Raw genomic sequence first — 24,095 nt, 5'->3', positions numbered from 1 at the left:
TTCACGTCTAGCAGTTTTGAAATGGCCGCCTTTGACAATTTAGGTGGAAAAGGATACCGATTTTCCGGGGGAAATTATGTCGCAGGTTCTTTGCACTACAGAAGATGTATCACTATAATTTTGTTGCAGTCGTCCTTGTCATCAACTTTTTTAAAAAAGGAAACACTTGCTGTCCCTCATGTCTCTTTATTTCTCCGTCTTCCTCCCCCCTCCCCCACCTCCCCCCCCCCCCCCTCCTCTCTCTTTTATCTCACTCCTTTCTCTCTCTCGGTAGCTCACACAGCTCAGTGGCGTTTATGACCGCCCGTCGCTTTCATTGTAGGTCTAAACCCACAGTCTGACCAACGATGCTGAATGGGGTAGAAGCTCGTTAAATTGTAATTTAGTAACCTTGTGTATCACGATACAAGAAGAAACTGTTGCAAATTAGCCAGTCATTATTTGGTAATGAGCCTCGCACCAGTTCGCGCCGCAGTGCGCGGGTTAACCAACCAGGCGGCCGCCTCGTCCCCGCGGACGATCACGCTGTGTTTCGGAGCATCGCGGTGGGCCTCGTGTCGCGTCGACCTCGCGTAATGCCAAGAATTTTCTGATATCATCAGGGAATCAAAATTGCCTCATCCTCTCATACCTTTTGTGTCTCGATGTTGTAAAGTTCGATCGACCCCCTCCCTGTATATTACACGTCTCTTTGCAAAAAGACGGGTCTTATGCATTAATGAAGCAGTAGGGACCTATTTAGGTGGGCATGCAGATCCACGCATGTAGTTCCCTTCTATGCGAGTCACAATGATACGTAGCAGCCATCTTTCCCGACTTGTCGCTGCAAAATAAGTGATTATCTTCTAGCAGATTGTCCTACCATTCCACTGATGTTGCACTTCCTTTGTGCTCCTGTGTTTAGTGTAAAAAAGTCAGAAAATAGTTGCTATATTCACTTGCAATTGAGAAGGAATTTTTGTTTCTTGCAAAGTGTGACCCTCGCTCAGAGTTCTACAATGATCACTCATCCACACCACTCATACCCACCAATGTACATCAAGCACATACCACACAGCACACCCACCAACAATACACTCACACACATACTGTCAGCAGACAAGGACTCTGGAGGATCATGAGCAAGTATGGTAGCCCAGACCGCTTCATCAAGATGGTTCCATAAAATGGTAGCAGACTCGTGTCCCCGATGACGGAAAACCATTCTCTTCATTCCTGGTCACCAATGGAGTGCGAAGCAGGGCTTAGTCCTAGAAGGCACCTGCGAACTTCAACATTGTTCTCATGCCGACTGATGCTGTCCATGTTAATGTCCCAGGCATAGACATATGAACAGATAGCAAGCTCCTAAACCCGCGACATCTCCAGGCAGTGACCAAGGTCCACGTTGAAAATCTCCGTGACTTCCTGTTCGCTGAATGACTGTGCTCTGAACGCTGGAAATGTAGCAGATCAGAAATGAACATCTTCTCCTCTGCCTGCTGAATGATGACAACTTCGGTTTCACCAAGCACTACCAAGAAGACTAAAGTAATGTACTAACCTGCCCCAGGGAAACTCTACCAGGAGCCAACTGTGACTGTGAACGACCAGAAGATTCACGTATTGCGAAAGCCATTGCCGCCTTTGGGAGGCTACGATCATCCGTGTGGGAGCGCAATTTAAAGGGGAGAATCTATCAACCAAGCCCGAAGTCTACAGGCTACAGAGCTCTTGTCCTCACCACACTGAAATACGGAGAATTGGAGGCTGGAGCTTGCTTCCACGGCGGTCAGAAGAAGAGATTCAGGGACACCATGAAGAATTTCGGCATCGACCAAGCGTCGTGGGAAACGCTGGCCCTCACTGTGACAAGTACTTCCTGACGCGGATTGGTCTCATCAGCCACCTCCAAACTCTTGTGACAGCTCAGCCCCCTGACTGATGAAGATGGTCCTCTTCTCAAGAGAAGAACGAACGACACCTTCAGTGTATGCATACACACCTCTCCGCACGTCACCTTACACAATAGACACATCTCCCATACACAATAGACACATCTCCCACACACAAGACCTTTTTCATACCACCATTAAACAGCATTTATAAACACTCCCGACATTCACAACCCATACACACCTTGGCATAACATACCAAGAAGGTACTAGGCGAGCTCGCCGAGTACTTCCTTGAGAATACACAACTTCCAAAGACAGGAATTCAGAGGCCCATTTTGAATAGTGTAGAATTCGTGTTGCAATATGGAAACACATAATTCTTGTAAATATTCCTGTTTTAAATTCTTCATTCTACGAAAGATGTGCGTACAACATTATGAGTGGAAATTCTAAGAAATCTTTCCATTCACCCCCTTCACTAAACTTTTAAAAAAAAACCACAACAACAACAACAACAACAAATGTCTTATTGATGAGATGAAACTGTGTCGGAGTTTTGGGTATTTACCATATTTACGTTGGAATTTCGGAGCTTGGCTATTTGATCCAAGTTCATCTTGTCACTGCCGGTAACCAGGGATAGCCTGGTGGTAGTGCCTATAAAGCAGTAGATGACAGGTTTGATTCCCCCTGGTTCCCCTTTTCCGACATGTTTGTTAAAATCTGGATCAACAATTGCGATCTTACAAATTTCACTCGTATAGAGGGAGAAAAAAAATGAAGAAAACTCACACCCCATATATTCATCCCTCCTTCTTTCAACTGTCTTTATCGTTAATCACGCCATCATTTTTCAAAGCGTAATCTATGTTACATTTCATGATAGTCGATATCATGCGAGCTGCATTGACTTAATAATCAGAATTGGACAATCGAAGCTGCGATTCTTCGAAAGTGGTCAACATCCTGGCAATTAGTAAAAACAAATGCGAGCGCACGCACACACACGCACACAAATAGATCATTATAGCAAAGACAGAGATGGAGATGGTATACTATCATTGTGTGCTGTTTACTTATGCTAAATGAAAGTCTGCGTGGAGACACCGATTGTTCGTAAGATTGTCTTCTTCAGCGCTGATCTGAAAATTCTCTCTCTGTTTTTATTTAACTTCATGTGGATTGTCCTTGCGGATAAGGCCGGCGTCGGCATTTCGAGGAAGACAATGAATGTCAAACCACCAACCGCCGTCAAAGAAAAAAAAAAGAAAAAAACAAACAAACAGTGAAGTTAAAGGACATGTTTCCAAGGGTATTACTCGCTGTTGCGAGAAGTTTGTTTCCTTTCGTGTGTATCTTTGATGACTGTAAGTGTCTATGAAAGAGGAATCCAAATTCCGGCAAACTAGTGTTTTTCCGGTAGCATGGTTAGTCTGTGGCTAAGCGCTTAAAAAGCAGAAACAGTGGCCATGAAGCAACGTACACTATAGATATGTGCATAAACTTAATGGACGGATACAAAACATTTGCGAATATATACATTTATTTCGCAAAAGAGTGTAAATGAAATCTACAGACAGGGTGTAAAAAATCGCACACTTGCTGAAGAACTGACACATGTCTTGTTTTGAGAGTTGTGATCACACAATCATGTTTTACCAAGATTTGCTATGTACGCTTACCTTCTGTCGCGATAGCACTGTACTTCTATCAGTCTATGTAATTCATAAATACACGATAAGTCGAATCATCATGAATACACCTGTACTCTTTTGGGTAAATATAATCTATGTCTTTTTTCTTTAGCGTACTCGCGAAGAAGTGATGACATCTATTGTAGGGATGGGGTGGACATTTTGTTAACTTATTGTCGAGAGATTTAAAAAGTCCGTAATTATATTTACAGAGGTTTCCACGTCCTCGGTAGATATAGAAAATGGTATATAAAGAGAGGCTTAAAATGCGAGTCATTTTCTAGGAAGTCTTGAGCTGTACCTTTAAGCGAATATACGTAGAGGGTGGTCATGCGAAGCCCTCACCGACTACATATCGTGCTCATTGTGATAGATGTCGATGAACTCTTAATGAATACTCTGTGTTTAGAAAGGGGATCACAATTATCTTGAAATACATTGACCAACAACAGGAAAGAAAAAGAAAGACAGGAAAAATCCACACCTGTCCACATAGGGTGTAAGCCATCATCTCAGAGAGCTGAGTGCTGTCGACAAAAACACCACCAAACCAGTTCACCCTGACTTCAAATGTGAAATTCCACATCTAAGTTTATCTTGCAGATTGTGCACTTCACTTTTTGATTTTCTGAGTTTGAATGACATCAATGTGGAATTTATGCAGGAAGCAGTTGACGATAATAGGATTATAATGATATGATGATTTTTTTTTTTTGCTTGCCCAACTGAGTGTGTATAATGTATGCATGTTTTTGTCACCATCATGGTACTTACAGCTCAAGGAATAGTGCAGTCTGAGCTGTAAAATTGATATCTCATTTCATATTTGTTCTCCATGTGCATTAAAACAAATGCTGTTTATGATAAACTTTTACATTACCTGCTTTATTTACATCTATTATCACGGACTGTAATTGTATATAAGCCTACATATAACTATTGGATACATTTTGTGCATATTGTCTATCGAGTGATATAGGGCCTATACAAGTTCCGCTTTTCAGTTAAGATCACACTCGTCTTGTTCATCTTACTTTTTTGTCGTCCTTTCAAAGTATATACATTGTTTCTCTGTTAAGTCATAATTTTTATATGACCTCCAGTTCCTACAAAATGATACTATTGTTAGAATATGATTTGTCAAATGTATACTTTGTAGTATGTTTTATCTCTTGTTGGATGAGAACAAAGTATAGTTGAATTGAATTGGATTGAATTGAATTGAACTGATGTTAAAAGGAACAGGGGGTAAGTCTTTGATAGTGATCCTGATCTTGACCCGGAAAGGATTTGTAATGATGCTTGCATAGTTCTGCCATATAGGTTACTTAGTGACCCTATATTGCCCTTCGTGTCCGAGTATCTCTACATAGTTGTTAATCACATTTCAATTTGGAGAACTTCTTTGTCCAAAACCAGGGAGGTTTTCCACCTCCCTTGTCCTACTTTCCTCATCAAATGAACGTGGTATATTATGGTAGAGCGAATTCTTGTCATTCTTGGTATTTTGTTACTGTGGCTATCCTACTTTGGATGGGTGTAAAAAGCAAAGAATATTGCTCCTTTCGACCTTAGCTATCACTTGGACCTATGGTGATTTACAATGTTATCGTGGGCAGAATTCGCTATCACAACACCCATACATATCAGAATAACAACGCAGCGCTAAAAGGTTAACGGGACAATTAGCGACCTGATTTACACGCATATATGGAGTGTTCGTTCCAGTTTTCCTTACTCTCAGGTTAGATAGATTCGTTCCCTCCTAAAGAAGAGATAAGGAATATGGAAAAATAGCAGTGGCTAAATGGAAATGTATTTACAGGTCATGTTTGCTGTTTGTTTTCATCGCGCATCAACATAAAACAAACAGCTTTTCTATTTTTTGTCAAATCTTGTCTTCTTGAGGAAAAAGAATTGACAAAGTTCACTTGGAGTTTGTTGCTTTGGTCCACCGTTGATCCCTTGAGAGTTCACGCATTCATTCTTGTAGAGAAACATCCGTATTAACCTGCAGATAAAAAGCGTAGGCCTACTGTGTATTATGTTATCTTATAAACTCAATGATCACGTATGTACATCGTGGATTTCCAAGCCCATCAATGTCAACACATTGTTAAGGTTTACAATACCCATATAATAAGGACCGCGTTGAAAACAAATTATGACCATTATCGCTATTACATTGAAAACTTGCTAAACTTCAAAACTTCCATAACCTTGTATAACTTTGTCGTATTTGACCCATTTGTAAATGAAACTGTTTTGTTCCGTTTGCATGATTATACTTTCTTTTGAGTCAATTTGAACACAGCGAGTGTACCTTCCCTTTAATACCTTCCAAGCATTTTTTGAGGGCAGGGAGTAAAATACAACAACAAACATCTTGCTTTGTTATACATCACACTTAAAACCGGAGGGAGGGGAAGGGGTGGACAGGAACGTTACCATCTTTTTACAGGGGTCAAGACACTGAGACAGAAAGATTTAGGTTAGAAGAACTTTTGAACTCGAAGGAAGTAACGGTGTCTGATTCCCGTTTTCGAGCATGGATAGACACGCGACTCAATATGTCCTTATCGAATCGGATGTCCATTTTTACGGATAATCTCCCATGTTAAACTGTTTCACGTAATGAGGCGTGTAATCTTATACAAAGGCCATCATGAATCGATCGTTGTACTGATTCTGTCTCATGGGCTATCAGGCGTGGATCATAATTGCTCCATTCGGCTAATCCGGCAAGCAGGGAATTATGCACTTTCAATCTGCCGTCACGAGACATATCTTTGAAACTGAAGATTTACTGAGTTGTAGGTGGAGGGACTTCAAAGGAGAGGAGAGATGGAATATTTGGAGGTTTCCCGAGGGCTTTTTCTTATTTATCAAACCTACAATAAAAAAAATAATAATGACGAAGAAAGGAAAGAGGGAGAAGAAAAGGGGCCAGACAAACAAAGAAAAAAAGAAAGAAGAAGAAGAAGAAAAAAAAAGGATGATGGCAAAGATGAAAGTGACGGGGATGATGGTGATGGTGATTGGTATATTAAATTTTATCGTAGCCATGGTGATAGTGGAAGTGGGCATGGTCAGATGGTAGCGGTGGTGGTGATTGTGACGAGTAAGAGAAAAGTACCAATATAAAGGGATAAAGAAGAAATGACAGAAAATAGAAATGACATTCATGAGCATAATTGATGGAAGAGTAACAAGAACTATCACCTGCAGAAAAAAGAAATAAAAGATGGTAATTAGATACAAATTAATGAAGATTATGATAGTGTATTTAAAGAGTAACATATTGCAATGTTGAATATCACGGTGAAGGCGGTTTAGATTTCCAGCGCTCTTTATAGCACTCTGTTATGAACGTATATAGTCACGTGATAACGTTTCTTAAATCAATCATGATTTTTCATAGTTCATCAACCTAACGTCGTATGACCTTCTGGACACAAGATAAGTGTTAGGGAATTGGGGTGTTGGAACCAGTCTTCGAGTGTGTAATGACTACAAGATTGGACCTTTGATAGACAGCTTTTCAGTCAGATGTCTTACCTGCTTACAGGGGCGCCTATTCAACTTTTGATAGCGGGAATTGATGGTTGTGGATAGCTTGGTTTGCGACTAGTATATCATACGAAACAAACAAATAGTTAATTCTCTGTCTAATGCGTTGACTCTATACGAAGAATCTGAGTCGGTCATTCACTCTATAATATACCCGGGGGACCAGACGAATCAAAATCGCTCGTGCGTTTTGAAGAGGATAATCTGAGCGTTAGAAGTCCATCCAATTGGAACAACATACATTCTGATCCTTTGCTATCCAGCACATTATTCTTTCATGGTTTTCCAGACCTCTGACATGTCTGTAAAAAAAAAAATAATGCAGCAGTCAATTCGTTTGTATATGTCGCTATCAGCACAAGACATGGCTACAGAACAATCTTTCATTACGAGGTAATCATGAACGTTTAAATTGTATCAACAACCAAAGAAACAAAACCACTTTTTGTTTTCGTACTTCGTACTGTGTATTCATAATGCTAAGCATAACATGAACTGGAAGAGTGGTCTCTACATGGCAACCTTTGATGTCTGGTTTTATACGACAATTTTATATGTCGGTCAATCACCTTCATGCAAGACTTAGGATAAGCTGATCCCGTCAGTCACGAATTGGGCATGACTGGCATAGGAGCCGTGAATAATCTCTTTTGTTTAAAATGAGCTCCTAAGCTTTTTCGATGAAAGCAAATTCTATCCTGAATTGAGTCCTACTATTTATTGATGCAACTTTAATGCAAGTTACGCTTCGCGAGATTAGTTCTTGTCATTTTGACTTTGCTAACGTCAGATGGAAATGTTTATAATACATGGCTTTATGGTCATTTTTCTCCTTTCTCAGTATAACATCCATAATCCTCGGCAACTTACCGGTGGTGCATTAGGGCATGTAGCAATATACTATACATGTAGTAACATGGAGGTCATTATTCTCATGGATTATTTTCTTTACCCTGCACTCCTGTATATGATAGCGTGTGTGGAATGTTGTTTGTTACCACGTCCGAGGTTTTTTTTTTTTTCCTTTTATCGGACTTATAATTCCTAGTGTCATCAAAAAGTTTTTGTGGTTGTTTTGGTTCGTGATGTTTTGCCTCAGCTTGCCAGAATGGCGCTAACTGTCTGATGCACCTTTGATGTACACACATTTGTCCATGAACGCACATTGCTTTGGCTGACACACGGACGTTAAAGAGATACCACGCTTCATTTTAAAGTTTACATTCCTTAGAAATTTTAGTGAAACAAATCGACAGTGAGAATATCGTTTAGGTAAAGAAAAGAATTGACTAAAATATGGATTTTCAAGGTTAAAGTGCCTTCAAGAGGTATGCACAATGATCACCGTGACACTCCCATTGATATTTGTTTTCACATGAAAAATCTGCTTATTATAATCCGTTTTGTAGCTGAATTTACCCAACTCTAATCCCAAGCTCATGATAGATTTAGATTACTGCCAAACTCCTTAGCGATTTCATTCGAAGGATAATAATTTGACGATGAAGATTTTGTGGGGTTTTTTTTTCAGAGAAGTGGGAGATCCTATATCCTCGCCTTATGTAATTCGCATGTAACTGTGTGTTTGCTTGTTTGTGTTCTTTAGTAACCGAGGTCTGGTTATGCATAGGACAACCTCGAGACTAATGAATTTGAGATCAAAATGTGATTGACATATTGAACATTATAGATACGAGGTGACAAAGCTCATGACCGTCAGTATTTGTACTGTGCGCATATGGAATGCGATAGGTAGGCTGCCTATATAGAGTTATAACTCCAAGGAACAGGTTCATCCCTCAGACATCAGGACCAATTGACACCTCAGTCTTCCCTCCTGCTTCCCAATGTTTCTTGAGTCACCGATGACATCTTGAGGAGATCTTGGATGACTTGCGAAAGAAGATCCCAACTTGGAGACCCCTTCAATCGATAAGCTGATACTTCCATCCTCTCTATCTCTATGATCTCTCCTTCCATGCCCCTCTTTCTCATCACTCTCATGTCATTACCTCCCCGATTGTCTCTCCTCTCATTTCTATATCTTCACATTATCTTTGTTTTTCTGTTCAACATCTTTGCCCTCATCTATCATGACACTCCCAGCAGGGATGACTTATTGCATTACATTCCCGTACGTTTGTCTGGTCTAAACTACGTTCTTTCAAGAAAGAGACAAAGAAAGTTGCCATGGTAACGCTTTATGCACCTGTCTGCGTAACAGGTGGCGGAAGTCTTTCATCGGAGGAAGTTGGAGGAACGTCGCTCGCGAGTATCATCTTGCGCTTTGAATACAGCACAGATGTCAAAGGTGAACTTGATGTAATCCACGGAACTACCCTTGCAACAAAGAAAGTCATTAAGCAATTAGCCTCGTCACCAGACGTCCATTAATGATAGGCAAAACTAAACGAATTAAAGGCATGATTTACCATTTGCAGATGAAACAAAAACCCAGCATTAGTGCTTTAAAATAGTTCCAAAATGTGAGTTAGGGATAGAAACAACCACTGTAAAAATTTGAATCCGTATAATCGAGTTCATAATAATATTATAATGATAATATTATATAATAATTTTAATAAGAATGCTTCCACACAAAACCATCTACAGTTATGGTTTATTTAGAAAAATGCTGATATCTCCTTATATTTTAGGCTTTATTGTGAAAATTTTATATGGTAGGATGTTTTGTGATTCAACAGACCTACACATATGCATCAAAATGTGATACAGGTGTATCTTGAACATTTTTGAAATCACTGTTCTCAAAGGTAAACTGGACCTTTAAGTGTAAGGTTCTTGTGTGATTTTTTTTCTTCTTTTTTTGCTTTGTTGGTGTCTGCTGTTGTTGTTATTTGGGGGATGGGGAAGGGTGTAAGCCTAAGCATGCTATAAGATACAGGGTTGATGCGGTGATATATACAAAGCGTCCGTACACAAAGGTCCTCGGTGTAATGTGCCCCTTTGTGTAAAGGATCGCAATTTTCCTTTGAACTTTGATGACGCTCTGATGGGGAAAGGGGCACATATGGTATGGGACTGCATCTTATTTTGGGTTGTTGTTTAGCAAAAAGGAGTCTAGAGAATACAAATTTGATGACTAATCATCTTGTTTGGGGCTCCGTTTCTTTTCCTTTCTTTTTGTGTCGGTTCGTTTTGGGTTCTTTATTCCCTCTGCCATTGTCTCTCTCCCTGACTCCGTCTCTCTTCCATTCTCTTGCAAAGATTTGTTTCTCGTTGTCCATGCCAAGCCAACGAAATTCTAAAGGTCATTTCCCACTAAAAGGCGGGTCGTGAGCATCCCATACAAGCTCTCGATTTAGCTGGTTTGTGTCTGAATGAATACTCGACAAACAAACAAGATTCCCATACAAGCCATGAATGCACACTGGTGTATTCTTCGTCCTCCATACTTCATGTCGCGTTCGAAGGAAGCCCATGGTGCGTGAAGTCACCGGCAATATCGCCTTTTCCGGTTTATGAATTAGGGATGATAATTGAGGTTTTATTAGTTTAATTCTTTCCCTGTGTAATAATTTTCGGCAGAGAAAACCGCATAATCTTATCTGTGAGCGAGGAGCGGGGATGCCGCTTACCGGCTCTGCGGGCGAAACGTTACGCACCGGTTGCTTCAGGCCCTGCGGTCAATGCTACTTTTAAAAAGATGGTCCTTTTAAAAAGATGGTCTTACAGGGACTGTGCTTGATTGCAATCTGAGACAGAGAAATTCTAGAAAACTTCGGGTAGGGCATCAGAAAAGTTTATTACACGTACTATGTAACATCAATGGGATGCATCCAAGCTCTTGAGACTTCCATTTTTTTTTTTTTTTTTTTTTTTTTGGCGATATGGTGAAGACATATCCTTGGGTTTTGGGGGCATATTTTGAAATTGCCTGAATAATTTTGTTGCAATGTTCTTTTATAATTTACTATTGAATTATCAATTTCAGGCAAATAACTATGACATGAGAAAAACGGTACGGACAAGAGGAAAAATTTGGTGAGAACAGGGAAAATGGTAACACAGAAGAGATAGAGAGAAAAACTAAGAAAACAAAATGTAAATGGTTCTACAAAAATAATGCTAGAATATCCTAACTCGAAAACATCACAAAAAATAACAAGGAGTCTAGAAAGATGGTTGAAATGATGATGATAATGATGATGATGACGACGACGATGATATTAAGAAGGAAAAGAGAAAGAGGATGAATGATCAGAAAGGTGAGAAGGAGGGATGAAGGACACCGAGACACTGTGGAGGGGGGGGGGGGATTAGAGGCGTGTCGGATAACGCATGTAATCAGGATTTACAAAGGAAGAAGAGAAAGTTTTGTGAAAGGAAGATAATGAAGGACGTGGTGGAAAAAAGATGAAGAGATGAATGTGAACTTTGCGTGGTGGCACAATGACTGAAAGCAGTTGAGGGGATTAACTGTAAAACCGCCCCGCTGGGACGATCTAGTCGTGTCGCCTGAAATCATAATCTACTCATTAACTATGTCAATCCTATTGACTGCCTTCAATGATGTCTTATTACGCTTACCTGGCATGGATTGACAAGACATGCGGAATGTCAAAAAAATCAAGGAGAAATGAATGACAGCCAAGGATCTAAGGATATAAGCAGTGAGAATAAACACACACCTTAAGTCATAACTATTACTTATAGGGCCTATACACGTGTGTGGTTCTCCGGGCATTGTGCGGACAGGAGCATCGTTTTAGTGGGTTGGGGCAGCACGTGTTCGGCAAATTGATTTCAATTTGTGCCTTTCCTAGTCTGTGGTGAGCGCCGCAATTGAAGACGTTAATGACAATTTGACTGGGGTGTGTGCTTTGTTATAGGATGCAATCAATTACATCAAATCAAATATTTCTGCCCGCGCGCACAGCGCGGATAATGCTGCGATGATTAATGGACCGGTTCGCAGTCAGTGTGCGGTTTTTTGTTGTGTTTTTTCCCCAACGCTCAGTACAACTTTTCACTGAGCAGCTATACTCTCCAGTCGGTGAGAGTTGAGCGATCAGTTCGGAGTTGAGTGCCTTCACTAGAGGATCGATAGAAGTGAGATGCTCTCTCCACTCTGATACATTAGATTCTAGCACGGTGGAATATTCGTCACTGATTCTTTTCTTCATCGCTAACGCCTGCCAATCGAGACAGTTATACTTTGTTGACAAGTTAACGGATTGACAAGTTAACGTGCAGTTCATTGCAAAAGGTGAGTAACAACCTTCGTGTATACCCTCGAGCTTGTATTCAGCTATCATGAATCTTTGTTGTCTTTGACGTGTATTCAAGGGTGTCAATCATTATTATCTTGTGGTTGGTATAATGTCTGCACCACATTCACTTGCACCAGAATGACATGTCTATTGAGCAAACATATCTCACCACCTCTGGTGTCCAAGGTCAATGTTGCCAAGGTTTGTGAGGAAATGGTATTCCTGAAAAAGCTCACCAAAGTGGACATGCGGGATCGTAACCGTTTACCCTTCAGTATTACTATACACGACACATTGAGCGCCCGATTCTCGCAAGCAACAAATGAATTTATCCGCTGAAAGCCTTTGTACCAAATGTAGCTATTGGCAAGCGCAGATTAGGTGATGAAAGTGCCAGTTTTAGCTCACTGCTGGCTGCAACCAAGGGGGTATTGATACCTCCTTGCTGAAACCGAATGTGGTGACTATACAATCCATGAAAATCACCTAACACGTCGGAGCTAAGGTAAGGAGTAACTGAATCTCCTTTCGTAACAGTATAGGGAATTCAAAATATCTTTTAGCAGGTTATATCTCATACTTGCAGTTTTTGAATTCATTCGGTAGATAGGCAGCGTCCTGTGACTATGATCAGAATCCTGATGTCTGTGTTTATAGAATTTCTGCGTTGTGTTCTCATTAGGAGTTATAATAACCTAATTCTCGATCGATCTTCCGAGACCACGAATGTTGCTTGGCACCCGGGCTTGGCACTTTCCGGCTTTGAAGTATATTGTTCCCTGTATAAACATAGTCATCATCATCATCATCATCATCATCTGAGGAACAACAAAGTAACGTAACTCTGTTGATCCGAATATTACAATCTCATCACGGTGAAAGCCAAAACCTTTGCTTCCGCGAGAGATCTGTAAACTCGAGCTCTTGCCAAGATGGGGGAATTTCCCCAGATTTTGTTCCTATACGACCGTATCCTACGCACACCTCAGTCCGCATCAATGATGTCTAATTTCTTTGATGAGGTCTTTTCAGCGTGCTCTTTTATAGTTTTCCTGCTATTCGACTTCCGAGAAACCACTCTCGCTGGTTTAGCCCGCGCACCACAACAGCATGATCATCTTGAATCAATTTCTTACTCTCTTTACTACATCATTATTCTAGATGTTTACAGTGATTCGCTATCTTCGAGGGAAGTTTTCAGGGGAGAAAGTAACACTAGCTAGCGAATTATGAAACGGAAGCAAAAGATTACTGTAACTCGGCGATATTGAAAAAAAAAAGGGAGAGGATGGATAATGGCCACAATAGATGTTAGGAAGATAGTCTTTTTGTGACGCTGTATAAAATGTCCCGTTACAATGTGACTGTGACATGGCGCGCAGAAAACAAAAATTGCGCGTTAACGGCGATCTTTTGTCTGCCGTGCGTATAAGAGGATCAGCGATGCCAACATTATGTAAAAGGTACATGAAAAGGAAAGAAAAGCTGGCTCTACTTAAAATGTAGCAGGATTTTTGTATATTTTGTATGTCAGCACACCATCAATGACGATGTAGTAAAAAAAAAAAGGTACATGCTCAATCAGAAACAAAAGGTGAATATTTTGTTCTTTTTATATTCAAAGTCAATGAGCCGGTTCACTCACGGTATGGTAAGCAGGTTAATTCAGCGTGTCCATATAGGTTTACATGTTGCTTGATTTCTTTTTTCTTATCCAAATCGCCATAAAATTCTTATCGAATAGAACATTTCATGAGGAAAAAAAGTCTTCCCATGAATCAGAAGTCAGTTCTCCTCGCCGCTTATATTCAAGACGTTTTTCTCTTTGGAGGAAATGGAGCTTCAAGGGTTTGCCTCCAATATAGGCAAAAACGATCAGGGTGCTTTCATTGTGGTGGTTAAGACTTGTGAATATAAAGCTGCAAAGACTGAAATCAAACTATACACCATAATTATGTGAAACACTTGCTGACGAAACACCAAAATCCTTCTAATAAACAAAACAGTGGTGATTTCAATCTGATTTCAAAATATTGTGCGAGACGAGGTACGAGACAAAATGGTGTATGACGAATAGGCATACTGTCTAATGGAGAGAACTGTGGTATCGAGGAATTGCGTCCGGGGGTCGTCACCCGAGTACCTGGAGATTTTTATCGACCAGGGGAATGAACACATAACGTGATGAAAGCCAACCGGAAAGATATTGCATCGTCCGGATAAGTGTGCGACGCTTGAACAAAACCACAGGGAGGGGGTTAAGGGAGCTGATGATCTTCGGTCGGGGAATTTTCGTTGTCTGTCAGCCACAGTCATGGTGATGGCAGGGGACCAAGAAAATATCATTTTAACATTACACTGTAACACTGCGTAATGTGATGTAATGTGCCAACGATATTGTGCAAGAGTCTTGCCTGCAACTTTAACTCTCATTAGCAATTCATAGCATCATCGTGCTGTCTTCAAAAACATTTTGGACTGCGTTCACGATACAATATTAAGGTACTGGTACCGTGACAGTTCAGCAACCGAAATATTCACATTATATTGGGGGTTAGAATCTCCTCATTCACAGCTACGGAAAGAAGCCTTGACTGACCCCCCCCCCCCCCCCCAAAAAAAAAAAAAAAAAAAATTGAATTAAATTAAATTAAAAAAAAAATAGATAAATAAATAAATAAAAAATGCCGGACATTTTTTGAAAGTATTATTTTCTTTATTTGTGATTTCCCTTAGCAAGCTTCTCAAACATTTAAAGCTTCGACGAGACAGTTATTGTCATTAACAAAATGCGAACAAATGCCTTTGTCGATGAAAACTGAAGGAAATTTGAAGGATTGTTTGATATACATTGTAGTACTGCGGCATTTACCCTCATTACTGACCACCAGTCCGTCAAATTATGCTACAAAATCTGCCTATACAATGTGTAGTGCACAGTAAAATTTGTTTGTCTGTAATACAGAGCTACGGCGCGCAATTGAAAGGAGACGATTTTGGCACGAACAGCGACATGTCATGGTCGTCTCACTGGGCAATCTTCACTATTCCCGATTCCCGCTTTCCCGCTTTCCAAATTCTCAATGATCTTAGTCTCAAGAGGCATTGAGGGAAAGTAACTGCCGCATCCTATTCATGTCGGACATAATCTGTGTGGGTGCAGCTAAAATAAGCTGGAAAATGCAATCTTTGTAGTAAGTTATATTTGTATGTGGCGTCCTCACACATTGACTCAAATGCGAAGTGTCGCCTTTTTGTCATTTTCTGGATCTTAATCCCGCCCGCAACATGCGCGATCCCTTTCCTCTTTTCTCTTTCTCTTCCTGTAACATCTCACGCTGTGGTTCGAGTTCACGACCGCAGGATGGCGCTCTGTTTGTATGACTCTTATTAAGTCTGTTCCATTCAGGAAGCTCGCATCCGCCAGTGTTTCGCCTAAACGAATTACGAGATCACGCAAATCTCTCTCTAAAGACAATAAGACAGGGTGTCATTTGCAATGCCTGACAAACTTAGTTCCTCGGGAATTCCAAAATTGAAGCCGACTGCAGCTTTACTGCTCTCCCCCTCCTATATACACCCTCCCCCCCCCCCCAACTCTCTCCCTTTCTATCTGAAAAATGTTGCATGTTGTGAGCAGCTTCGTTTCAAGGTCTCTCTATATTGTGCTGGTAGCAATTTTCTTGATAGGATAATGACTAACCAAATGGAAGTCGTCCACGAACATGTCGGAAATCAGAACGAATCATGGAACACTGGGCTACCGCGTGGCACGCACTTTGCACATACTGGAGCATTCAAATCTTCATGGTGTAGGTGTGTCTTCAATGTGTCAGTATGTGTGAATGTCACTGCCTGAGGGGGGGGGGGGGGGGAGGAGGTTCTGCAAGATTTTGGACTCTTCAGTGACACAAGTAATCTTGTGACATCGGTCCTTTGACGAGGAAGCAGGAATGCAGCTGTCTATTGCAGAGTCTTCAATGTAGCACAAATAACATGGATTCATTCTTGATAGTTTTCAAAATCTTTTCTGCAACCACGTCGTTGAATAGAGGCAGTCCTTTTTTGTAGCTCAAAATGTGACACTAATAACACACATTTATGACAGCACATTGATTTATTCAAAACTTCGAAGATTTGAAAATTGTGAACATTTTGAAATTTGAAGATTTTGAACGGATTATGTGATTTTCCTCAAACTTTATTTTCAAGTTCTTCTATATCCTTTCAATTCAATTCAAATCTGATCATTTCTGCAACTCATCATTTGTGCACTCATTGAACCCACACTTACTCGTTTTTTTCGCTTTATTGTTAATCATTATCAATGTCCTTATAGATGATTAATATCTTAAGAATGCCGTTTCTTGTTATAGGCCTAATCATAGGACGCACTCAACCGAACAATATTTTACCAGAATTGCTTTTAGTTGGTTCCGTCACACTTTGCAATTTCACACTCCTATTCGTTATGAACCGAAAGCTTCGATTTCCGTCATATATTTGAATATAACCTTGTGTTTCTAGTTGCTCATTGTACATCATTACGTTTACTTAAATTGTAGACAGTTCCGCATTTTTGAAGTTGTTTTTGCCAGTGGTAGGGCCTATATATTGTACTTTATTGTTGTTGTTGTGAAACATGAACAATAATTTCCATTCAAATTAATTTAACATATGTTGAGGGTGATTATCCCATTGAAGGGATCGTATAGTTTTGTTTGAGACATAACTTCAGGTTTCTAACAGTTTTGGTGAGATGATTAGAAACCTCTTATGAAATATGAAAGAGCATGTTCCAAAGTGGGATTCAACGTTTATATTTGATGAAAATTGGATTTGAAATGGCTGAGATCTCCAAAACAGAGAAATCCTAATGAAAGGTGGGACCCACCTTTTATAAGGATTGCTTTGTTTTACTTTGTTTTTCGATGACACAGCCATTCCAAAACCGATTTTCATCTCATAAACTTTGAATTCCTCTTGGAATGATGTTCTCTGTATTATTCCAAAAGTGGTTTCTTGGCATCTCGCAAAAAGTTAAAAGCGCAATCCTCATCTCCACCATTACTATTATACTGTGTACTATCCCTTTAAGGATACATACCAGCGAGTACTCCTTCGACCCACACTCAGGGGTAGAGGGAGGGGAATGCTGAGGGGGTAGTATCGAGTCCCAGGGACCGCCCGAACTGAATCGCCCCATCTGGTCAATGGTATTCGGCGTAGCTGAAATGCACATGTGTAGGCCTTGTCACATGATTTTCCTTTCTAATGACCAGCTGTTTCGAGGTGCACGGATGATGTTGAGGAAATAATGTTCGCAGGGTCACAGAAAAACTGGCTACGATCCTTATCAATGGCAGAGAGAAAAAGAAGGGTACGTGGGGGTAGCGTTATCACCCGCCTTAAGTTCATGTCAGTATCTATCGCTCAACCCATATCTCTTCAGAGTAACATATTTTGTATTATTTTCTTCTTCTTTTCTCCGCAATCCAGCGGGTCACGTGTACTCCCAGAATAGCTGGTGATAATTCCTAACTTTTTTTTTGCACACATTGTAGCTCCTTAGCTATACTTTTGATACCATTTTTCATAATGTCGTTTGAAACTCAGATGTATTTGGAAAGGGAACAGAGTAGGCCTAAACATTATCATCAGCCGATTACCGAAGAGAATGTCTGGTCAGTGCCATCTCGTTCTGCCGTGAAACGGGACCCAACTTTGTGAAACCAATAATTTCTTTTTCGTAAAAACGCACTGCTGGTGTAATGGTAAGAGTCGATGAGGTACCGTGTGTGATCAGTGCTTATTACACTGAAGATGCACCATTATGCTCACCATGGATGACTAAATACAGTGAACGCATTGTTTTATTACATATTTGTGTGTGTGTGTGTGTGTGTGTGTGTGTGTGTGATTGCATGTGGTAGATTGTAGTAGCTTTCGTCGAGGTTAAAGGGACTGTACAGTACTAGTTGAGGTGGGGATTCCTAAGTGAGATAATAAGAAACCGCTTTTGAAATATGAAAGAGCATGTACTTTTAAGAAGGATTCAACGTTTATTTGATGAAAATTGGTTTTCAAATGGCTGAGATATCCAAAAAAGTGATAATAATAAAAGGCGACAGGCCACGCCTTTTATTCGGATCTCTTTGTTTCACCTTGTTTTTTGGATATCTCAGCCATTTCAAAACCGATTTTCATCAAATAAACTTTTGATACCCCTTAGAATTGCATGCTCTTTGACATCTCATAGAGTGGTTTCTGAATATCTCGCAAAACGTTAAAAGCTAAATCCTCACCTCGACCAGAACTGTACACACCCTTAAGTTGTGAACTCCACAAACTCTTACACTCCAAATACAACATCACGTGTATCCACCACGGCAAAGCCGGCGATACTCATCTATCGTATTTTTTTTTCTTTCATGTTCATAGAATGTCATTCTTTTGGTGGTTTTGACTCCGATGTCCTTCTGCTATCCAAAACCAGCTGACAAATGCTCATGGAATTTCCCAAAGCAGTGTGAAAATTTTGTGCTTTTGATGAACGCTGCACGGACCCAGCATTACAAAGACCAATGATGTCAATGGGATAGTGCATTACTTATTCGTCAGTGTCTGGTTTCATCATTATTTTAAAGTTAATCCGATTGAGTATAGCCTGTTGTTAGATGTTACACAAATTTGATAAAGCGTGTTATGAAGTAAATAGATAAATCTTCATATTGGAAAGAAAAAAATTCAGTTACACATGGGGGGGGGGGGGAATAAGATAACAATAAATAAATACCTCCGGCTAAAGATTGACCTCACAGATGTTATTTAATGGAGAATAATATATGGCCTAGGGCGATGTCCTTGCAACATGGAACAATTTATTTTGATTGCAAATTAATTCCGAAGTTCTGACCCGCTTGCTGTCCGCTCCTTGTTTGAGATAAATCGTTCCACAAGCGACATAAATTGACAGAGAAAAGTGGTTAAAGAGAGCTAAGAAGAGAGAGACTCGAGAGATTGTGTGTATGTGTGTGTGTCAGTGTGCTGTGTGTGCGTGTGTGTGTTGTGTGTGTCTGCTGTGTGAAAAACAGGTGGTTTATTAACCATGAATCTTATTTCCTTCTTTTGTTAACATTTTTTCCGGTCAATTTGGTCGTTTTATGGTTTGCCCAATATTGTCGATGAGACGTGTCGTGGAGACATAACAAAGCCGCTCAGTCTGTAACTTTCTGTAGTTTACAGTCCGTTATTCCGAAGGTTCGTTATTCTGAATATTTGTTAATCCAAAAATGAAATAATGTACGTTATCTCGAAGGTTCGTAATTACGCACCGTCTTCACATTTTCGAATTCACGAACCCTATTTTATTTTCGAATTAAATAAATCTTATTTCATTTTCGGAATTACGAATTAACCTTTTGAATATAAACGAAACGTTTGTTATTCCGAAGATTCGTTAATCCAACGTACGTAAGTTCGAAGGTTCGTAATTACGCACCGTCTTTGCATTTTCGAATTAACGAACCCTGTTTCATTTTCGGATTAACTGAATCTTATTTCATTTTCAGAATTACGAATTAACTTTCTGAATAACGAAACTTCGGAATACTAAGTATCAACCCAAATGTTCGGAGTAACGAACCCTTTTTCATTTTGGATTAACGAACCCCCGAGTGTGTAAAAAACCTGTGTGTTTCGGAATAACAAACCCTCGGAATAATAAATCTTATTTCATTTTCGGATTAACGCACTCTGGGAATAACGGACATCACCCTTTCTTAATAATGTAGGGCCTACATACTGTTGATTGACCATTTGTGTATTGAAACGCCCGTCAACCCTTTTTTTTTTCACTATATCAGTGTCGGATCCAGAGGGGGCGCAACCGGCGCACGCCCCCCTTTAATTTTTGTTAAAAACAAAGAAAAAAAAATGAAAAAAATGAAATGAAACCCGGAAGTGCCACCAAAATATTAGTCACGCCCCACCTTTACAGAATTCCTGGATCCGCCCCTGCTATATTGTGACTTATACATTAAAATTGTCGTGTCGTATATTATAGTTGACGATATTTACGAGCCTTTAATATACGAGATGAATCCCATTTCGAAGAATGGAACGATTTCCGTTTGTCATCATGGCGAGAGGAATAGGAACAGCCGAGCTCTACTTTATGTGCCATTTGGACGAAGACAATAAGAGTTGTAAATATTAGAGTTACAAAATTTATTGTTGGTCTATTATTGATTATTTCCATTTCTATATTCAATTATTCTGATTTCTGTCGTGACGTCACACCCAGGATGAGATTCTAGACTGTTCCGGAGGTGGTGCTTGGATACAGACGTTTTGTTTCGTTTTGTTTATTGGTTGTTTTTTTTTCAGTAGAAAATACACGATTATTTTGATCTCCTCAAGATCGCAATCGCAAATTGTCATTGGCATTGCATAAAAACATGTCACCGTTAGTAATGACATCTCCTCATGCCATGACTCGCACAAACCTTTCAATCTAGAGCACGACAGCGTCCATATAGAGCGGTACATCGACTCCGGCCCATCGACAGCTAAACACGTATTATTATGTGTATCACGCACTTCACCGACATTGGGTGGAATCGCGGTCCCCGGTGGGATCGCGTAGCGAGAGGGGAGGAGGGACGGGGTTCAATGACACGCCCAACAAACAGGTGCAAACAATTTAGACAGCCAACGTTAAGAGTTTTCTAATTTTTTTTTTGTGGGTAAATGACCTAACTCATTAAAGCGGGCTTACGACGTCATTACTTTCTTAATCCCCGACAACCTAGGTCTTAAGATTGAAAAACAAATTCTCGTAAGGAAACCCCACAAAGCACATTCCAGTTTTTCTTTTATTTGTTGTTTACTGTTGGTGGTGGTGGTGGTGCTGTGGTTGTTGTTAAACACAGATACTTTGAGTCCATTTGTTATGCAGTGTACATAGGCCTACACAGTACGAACCAAGGAGGTTGAATCCTCCCTGGTACCATGGTCCTACAACGTAAAGTCCATGCCGGTACGATATAGACCCTACATAAATACACATAGGCCTATTCATTCAAAGTAAATTCGACATCTCATACTTGAGTGTCTACGTACAGTATACAAAATATTGTGTATGTGTATGTATATATTTTATAGGCCTATACCCTATAGGCACAGGTGTAAGTTTGTGTAAAAAAAATAATAATTTTCTTTTAGTTTTTTTAATTGTTTCATAATCCCTTCTGCCTTTTGGCGTGCATTCGTGCATTCTTTCTGAATCTCTCCAAATTTTCCCAAATATATCCTATACATGACTATTGCACTGTATGCAGTAGGCCCTACATGACGTAGGCCTATACCTGGCGCCTGGAGTAGGCCCTTTAGGCCTAATGAATTTTACGCCATCCAGTGGCTTATCATATCAAACGACATGGCGATGCTAGCTCCCTTTCACTTTCTGTTCCTTGATTGTATAGTCGGATGGACCTGCTCAGTGTAACATTTTGGTTCATATTTCATCGACAAGGTCATGCTATCATCATTGCTCACATGATGTAACATCGTAACCTTCAAATCAATAGCCTGCCTTCTCTAAAGATCGCGATAATTTAGTACCGGTGAATAATAAACATTTACAAGAGGAAATTGATCAATTTCTCATGTACTTGTCGTAGCCATGAATCTGGCGCTTTTCTGTATTTATGTCACATTCATAATCTTACAGGATTATATGACATCAATGCAGAGCCAAAGGTTTAGGGCCTACGGATGTATTTTTTTATTTTTTTATTTTGCATGGGTTGTTACGAACAACAGCTTACTCCACTATTGGCTTCCTACCAACCTTATCATATCACGATGTTGAATTCATGGTCACAAAGTGAACGTGTAACCAAAAGTGTTGGACGAATCATTGTTTATTCTAATTAGACAGGAAGGTGCAAATGATGGAATACACGTGTTGGAAGGAAGTGGAAGTGAAGGAAAAACTATGAGGTGTATTTTCAGTTTAGATTTCTACGAAGGATAAAGAGCATGCCTGTAAATCTAAAACGTAAAGCACATACTTACGAGGGCAATCTTCAGGTGGACATGCGACTGATTTTTTTTTTTTTTGTTTCTTGAGGGGGATGGGATTTGATACCATCTGTGTCAACAAACTTAACATACTTTTAAGCACATTTATGGACACTAATTCAAGCTCTTTGGCGTTGTATTACCAGCATAACAATTGAAGGTCATTGTTTAAATAAAGGGATCATGCCTTGCCTATGAATGATCTAACATGATCATGGAGTTTTAAGCGAGTCTTGCATTTGTCGTCATTTAGATTACACTGTGATTAGAGTGACAGTATACCATCTATTCATGCAAATGCAAGCACATAAAAAAACCAAGAAACTAAAAACAGGGAAAGAAAATGCAGATCCCGAAACTTCTTGATTTAGAAAGAAAAGCAAAATCAGGAAAGTACACGCAAAGGGTCGTGGTCTACCATATTTCAATTTCTTCGAACCAGCCTTTGAAAGGCAACGACGCCTTTTTTTTTCCTGTTCCTGTATCAAAGATTTGATTTGTCGAATGGCACATTTCATGTAAGTAAACAAGTAAATCCCTATATATATAAGATTTCTTTATAATTCCATCTTGTGAGTTACAAGGAGTAAAATTTTGTATTGTGAAAAGATTCCATCGTTATAATCGGTTACTTTGAGCAGTGTTGAGACAGCTACTGTAAACGATATGCTTTTGTAAATATGAACATCACCTAATCTCTTGATAATTGTGGTAACACGACCTCTCTGAACACATTATCATCAAATTGTGATCGATGTCTTTGTTCTTTTCCGCAGGTGAAGTGACGCGTCCTCGAGAGTGCGTTTAATTAGCAAACTTGACTTCGTCCATTCGTCTGACTGGTCGGTACACCTGTGGCTAGATCGCTCCGAGCGTTTGAAGAGTTGTGCTTGATATCGCCATTTAAATTATTGTCCAGCAAGATATTTCTTTGAAGTTGGAGTGTAGGGACTTGACGAGGAAACCATGGCTAGACCTGAACTCTTGGTGTATCTTTTGGTCCTCGCTTCAATCGGTGAGTGTCTGTCTAATTCAATTCATATTATGAAGAAGTATGATGAAACATTTACTGCATATTTGCGCGATTTTTGTCTATAGACCCTGTATGTAAAACTGAGAGCGGATTCGAGTTTGTGTTCGCGTCATTATTCGCGTCATTGCACTTTTTTGTTTGCTGTTGCAATGCGTAACAAACAACATTCACGTTAAACTAGTTCCAGTTCCTGTATTAGCATATGCACAATTAAACAGCAGCCAGCTTTTATTGGGTATTCTAGGTGACATAGAATAAACACCGCGCTGATATTTTGCACATTTTCCTCTGGAAATTATATATGTGAGAAGTAAAGAATAAAAATCACTACCAGACTGCGACAGCAATCAAACAAAACTTTTGTGTCAAATGACATCTATTCTGTGACTTGCAAAAAGGAAAACATGTTTGTTTATCCTTGTCGATAAATTACGCCTCAATCATTACTATGTCTGCGTGTTTGGCGGTCTATAACAACCTGTATAGGTGCTCATTAACATCATACCACAAGCGGACTAAGACCCTAACAATACAGCAGGGTGATCATTGGAGCAAGGCAAATACAATACCGTGGCGGTAATGTTGAAAGGATCCAAAGCTT

General features: G+C 39.9%; 1 protein-coding gene across 1 annotated transcript in view; it reads left to right on the top strand.

The window, feature by feature from the left end:
* Nucleotides 1–447: 447 nt before the first annotated feature.
* LOC139709175 (pancreatic lipase-related protein 3-like) overlaps nucleotides 448–24,095 on the top strand; it is a 40,108-nt gene continuing 16,460 nt past the window's right edge. The window contains exons 1-2 of the mRNA XM_071621129.1: nucleotides 448–572; nucleotides 1,553–1,854. Of these exons, the coding sequence (XP_071477230.1) occupies nucleotides 448–572; nucleotides 1,553–1,854 (427 nt within the window). The remainder of the gene's footprint in view (nucleotides 573–1,552; nucleotides 1,855–24,095) is intronic.

Source organism: Diadema antillarum, unplaced genomic scaffold, assembly GCF_040938485.1.
Source record: "Diadema antillarum isolate AM-2024a unplaced genomic scaffold, OU_Dant_1.0 seq00001411_RagTag, whole genome shotgun sequence".
In the NCBI taxonomy this organism is placed as follows: Eukaryota; Metazoa; Echinodermata; class Echinoidea; order Diadematoida; family Diadematidae; genus Diadema; species Diadema antillarum.
The sequence above is the reverse complement of the archived record's forward strand: the minus strand, read 5'-3'. Positions and strand labels throughout refer to the sequence as shown.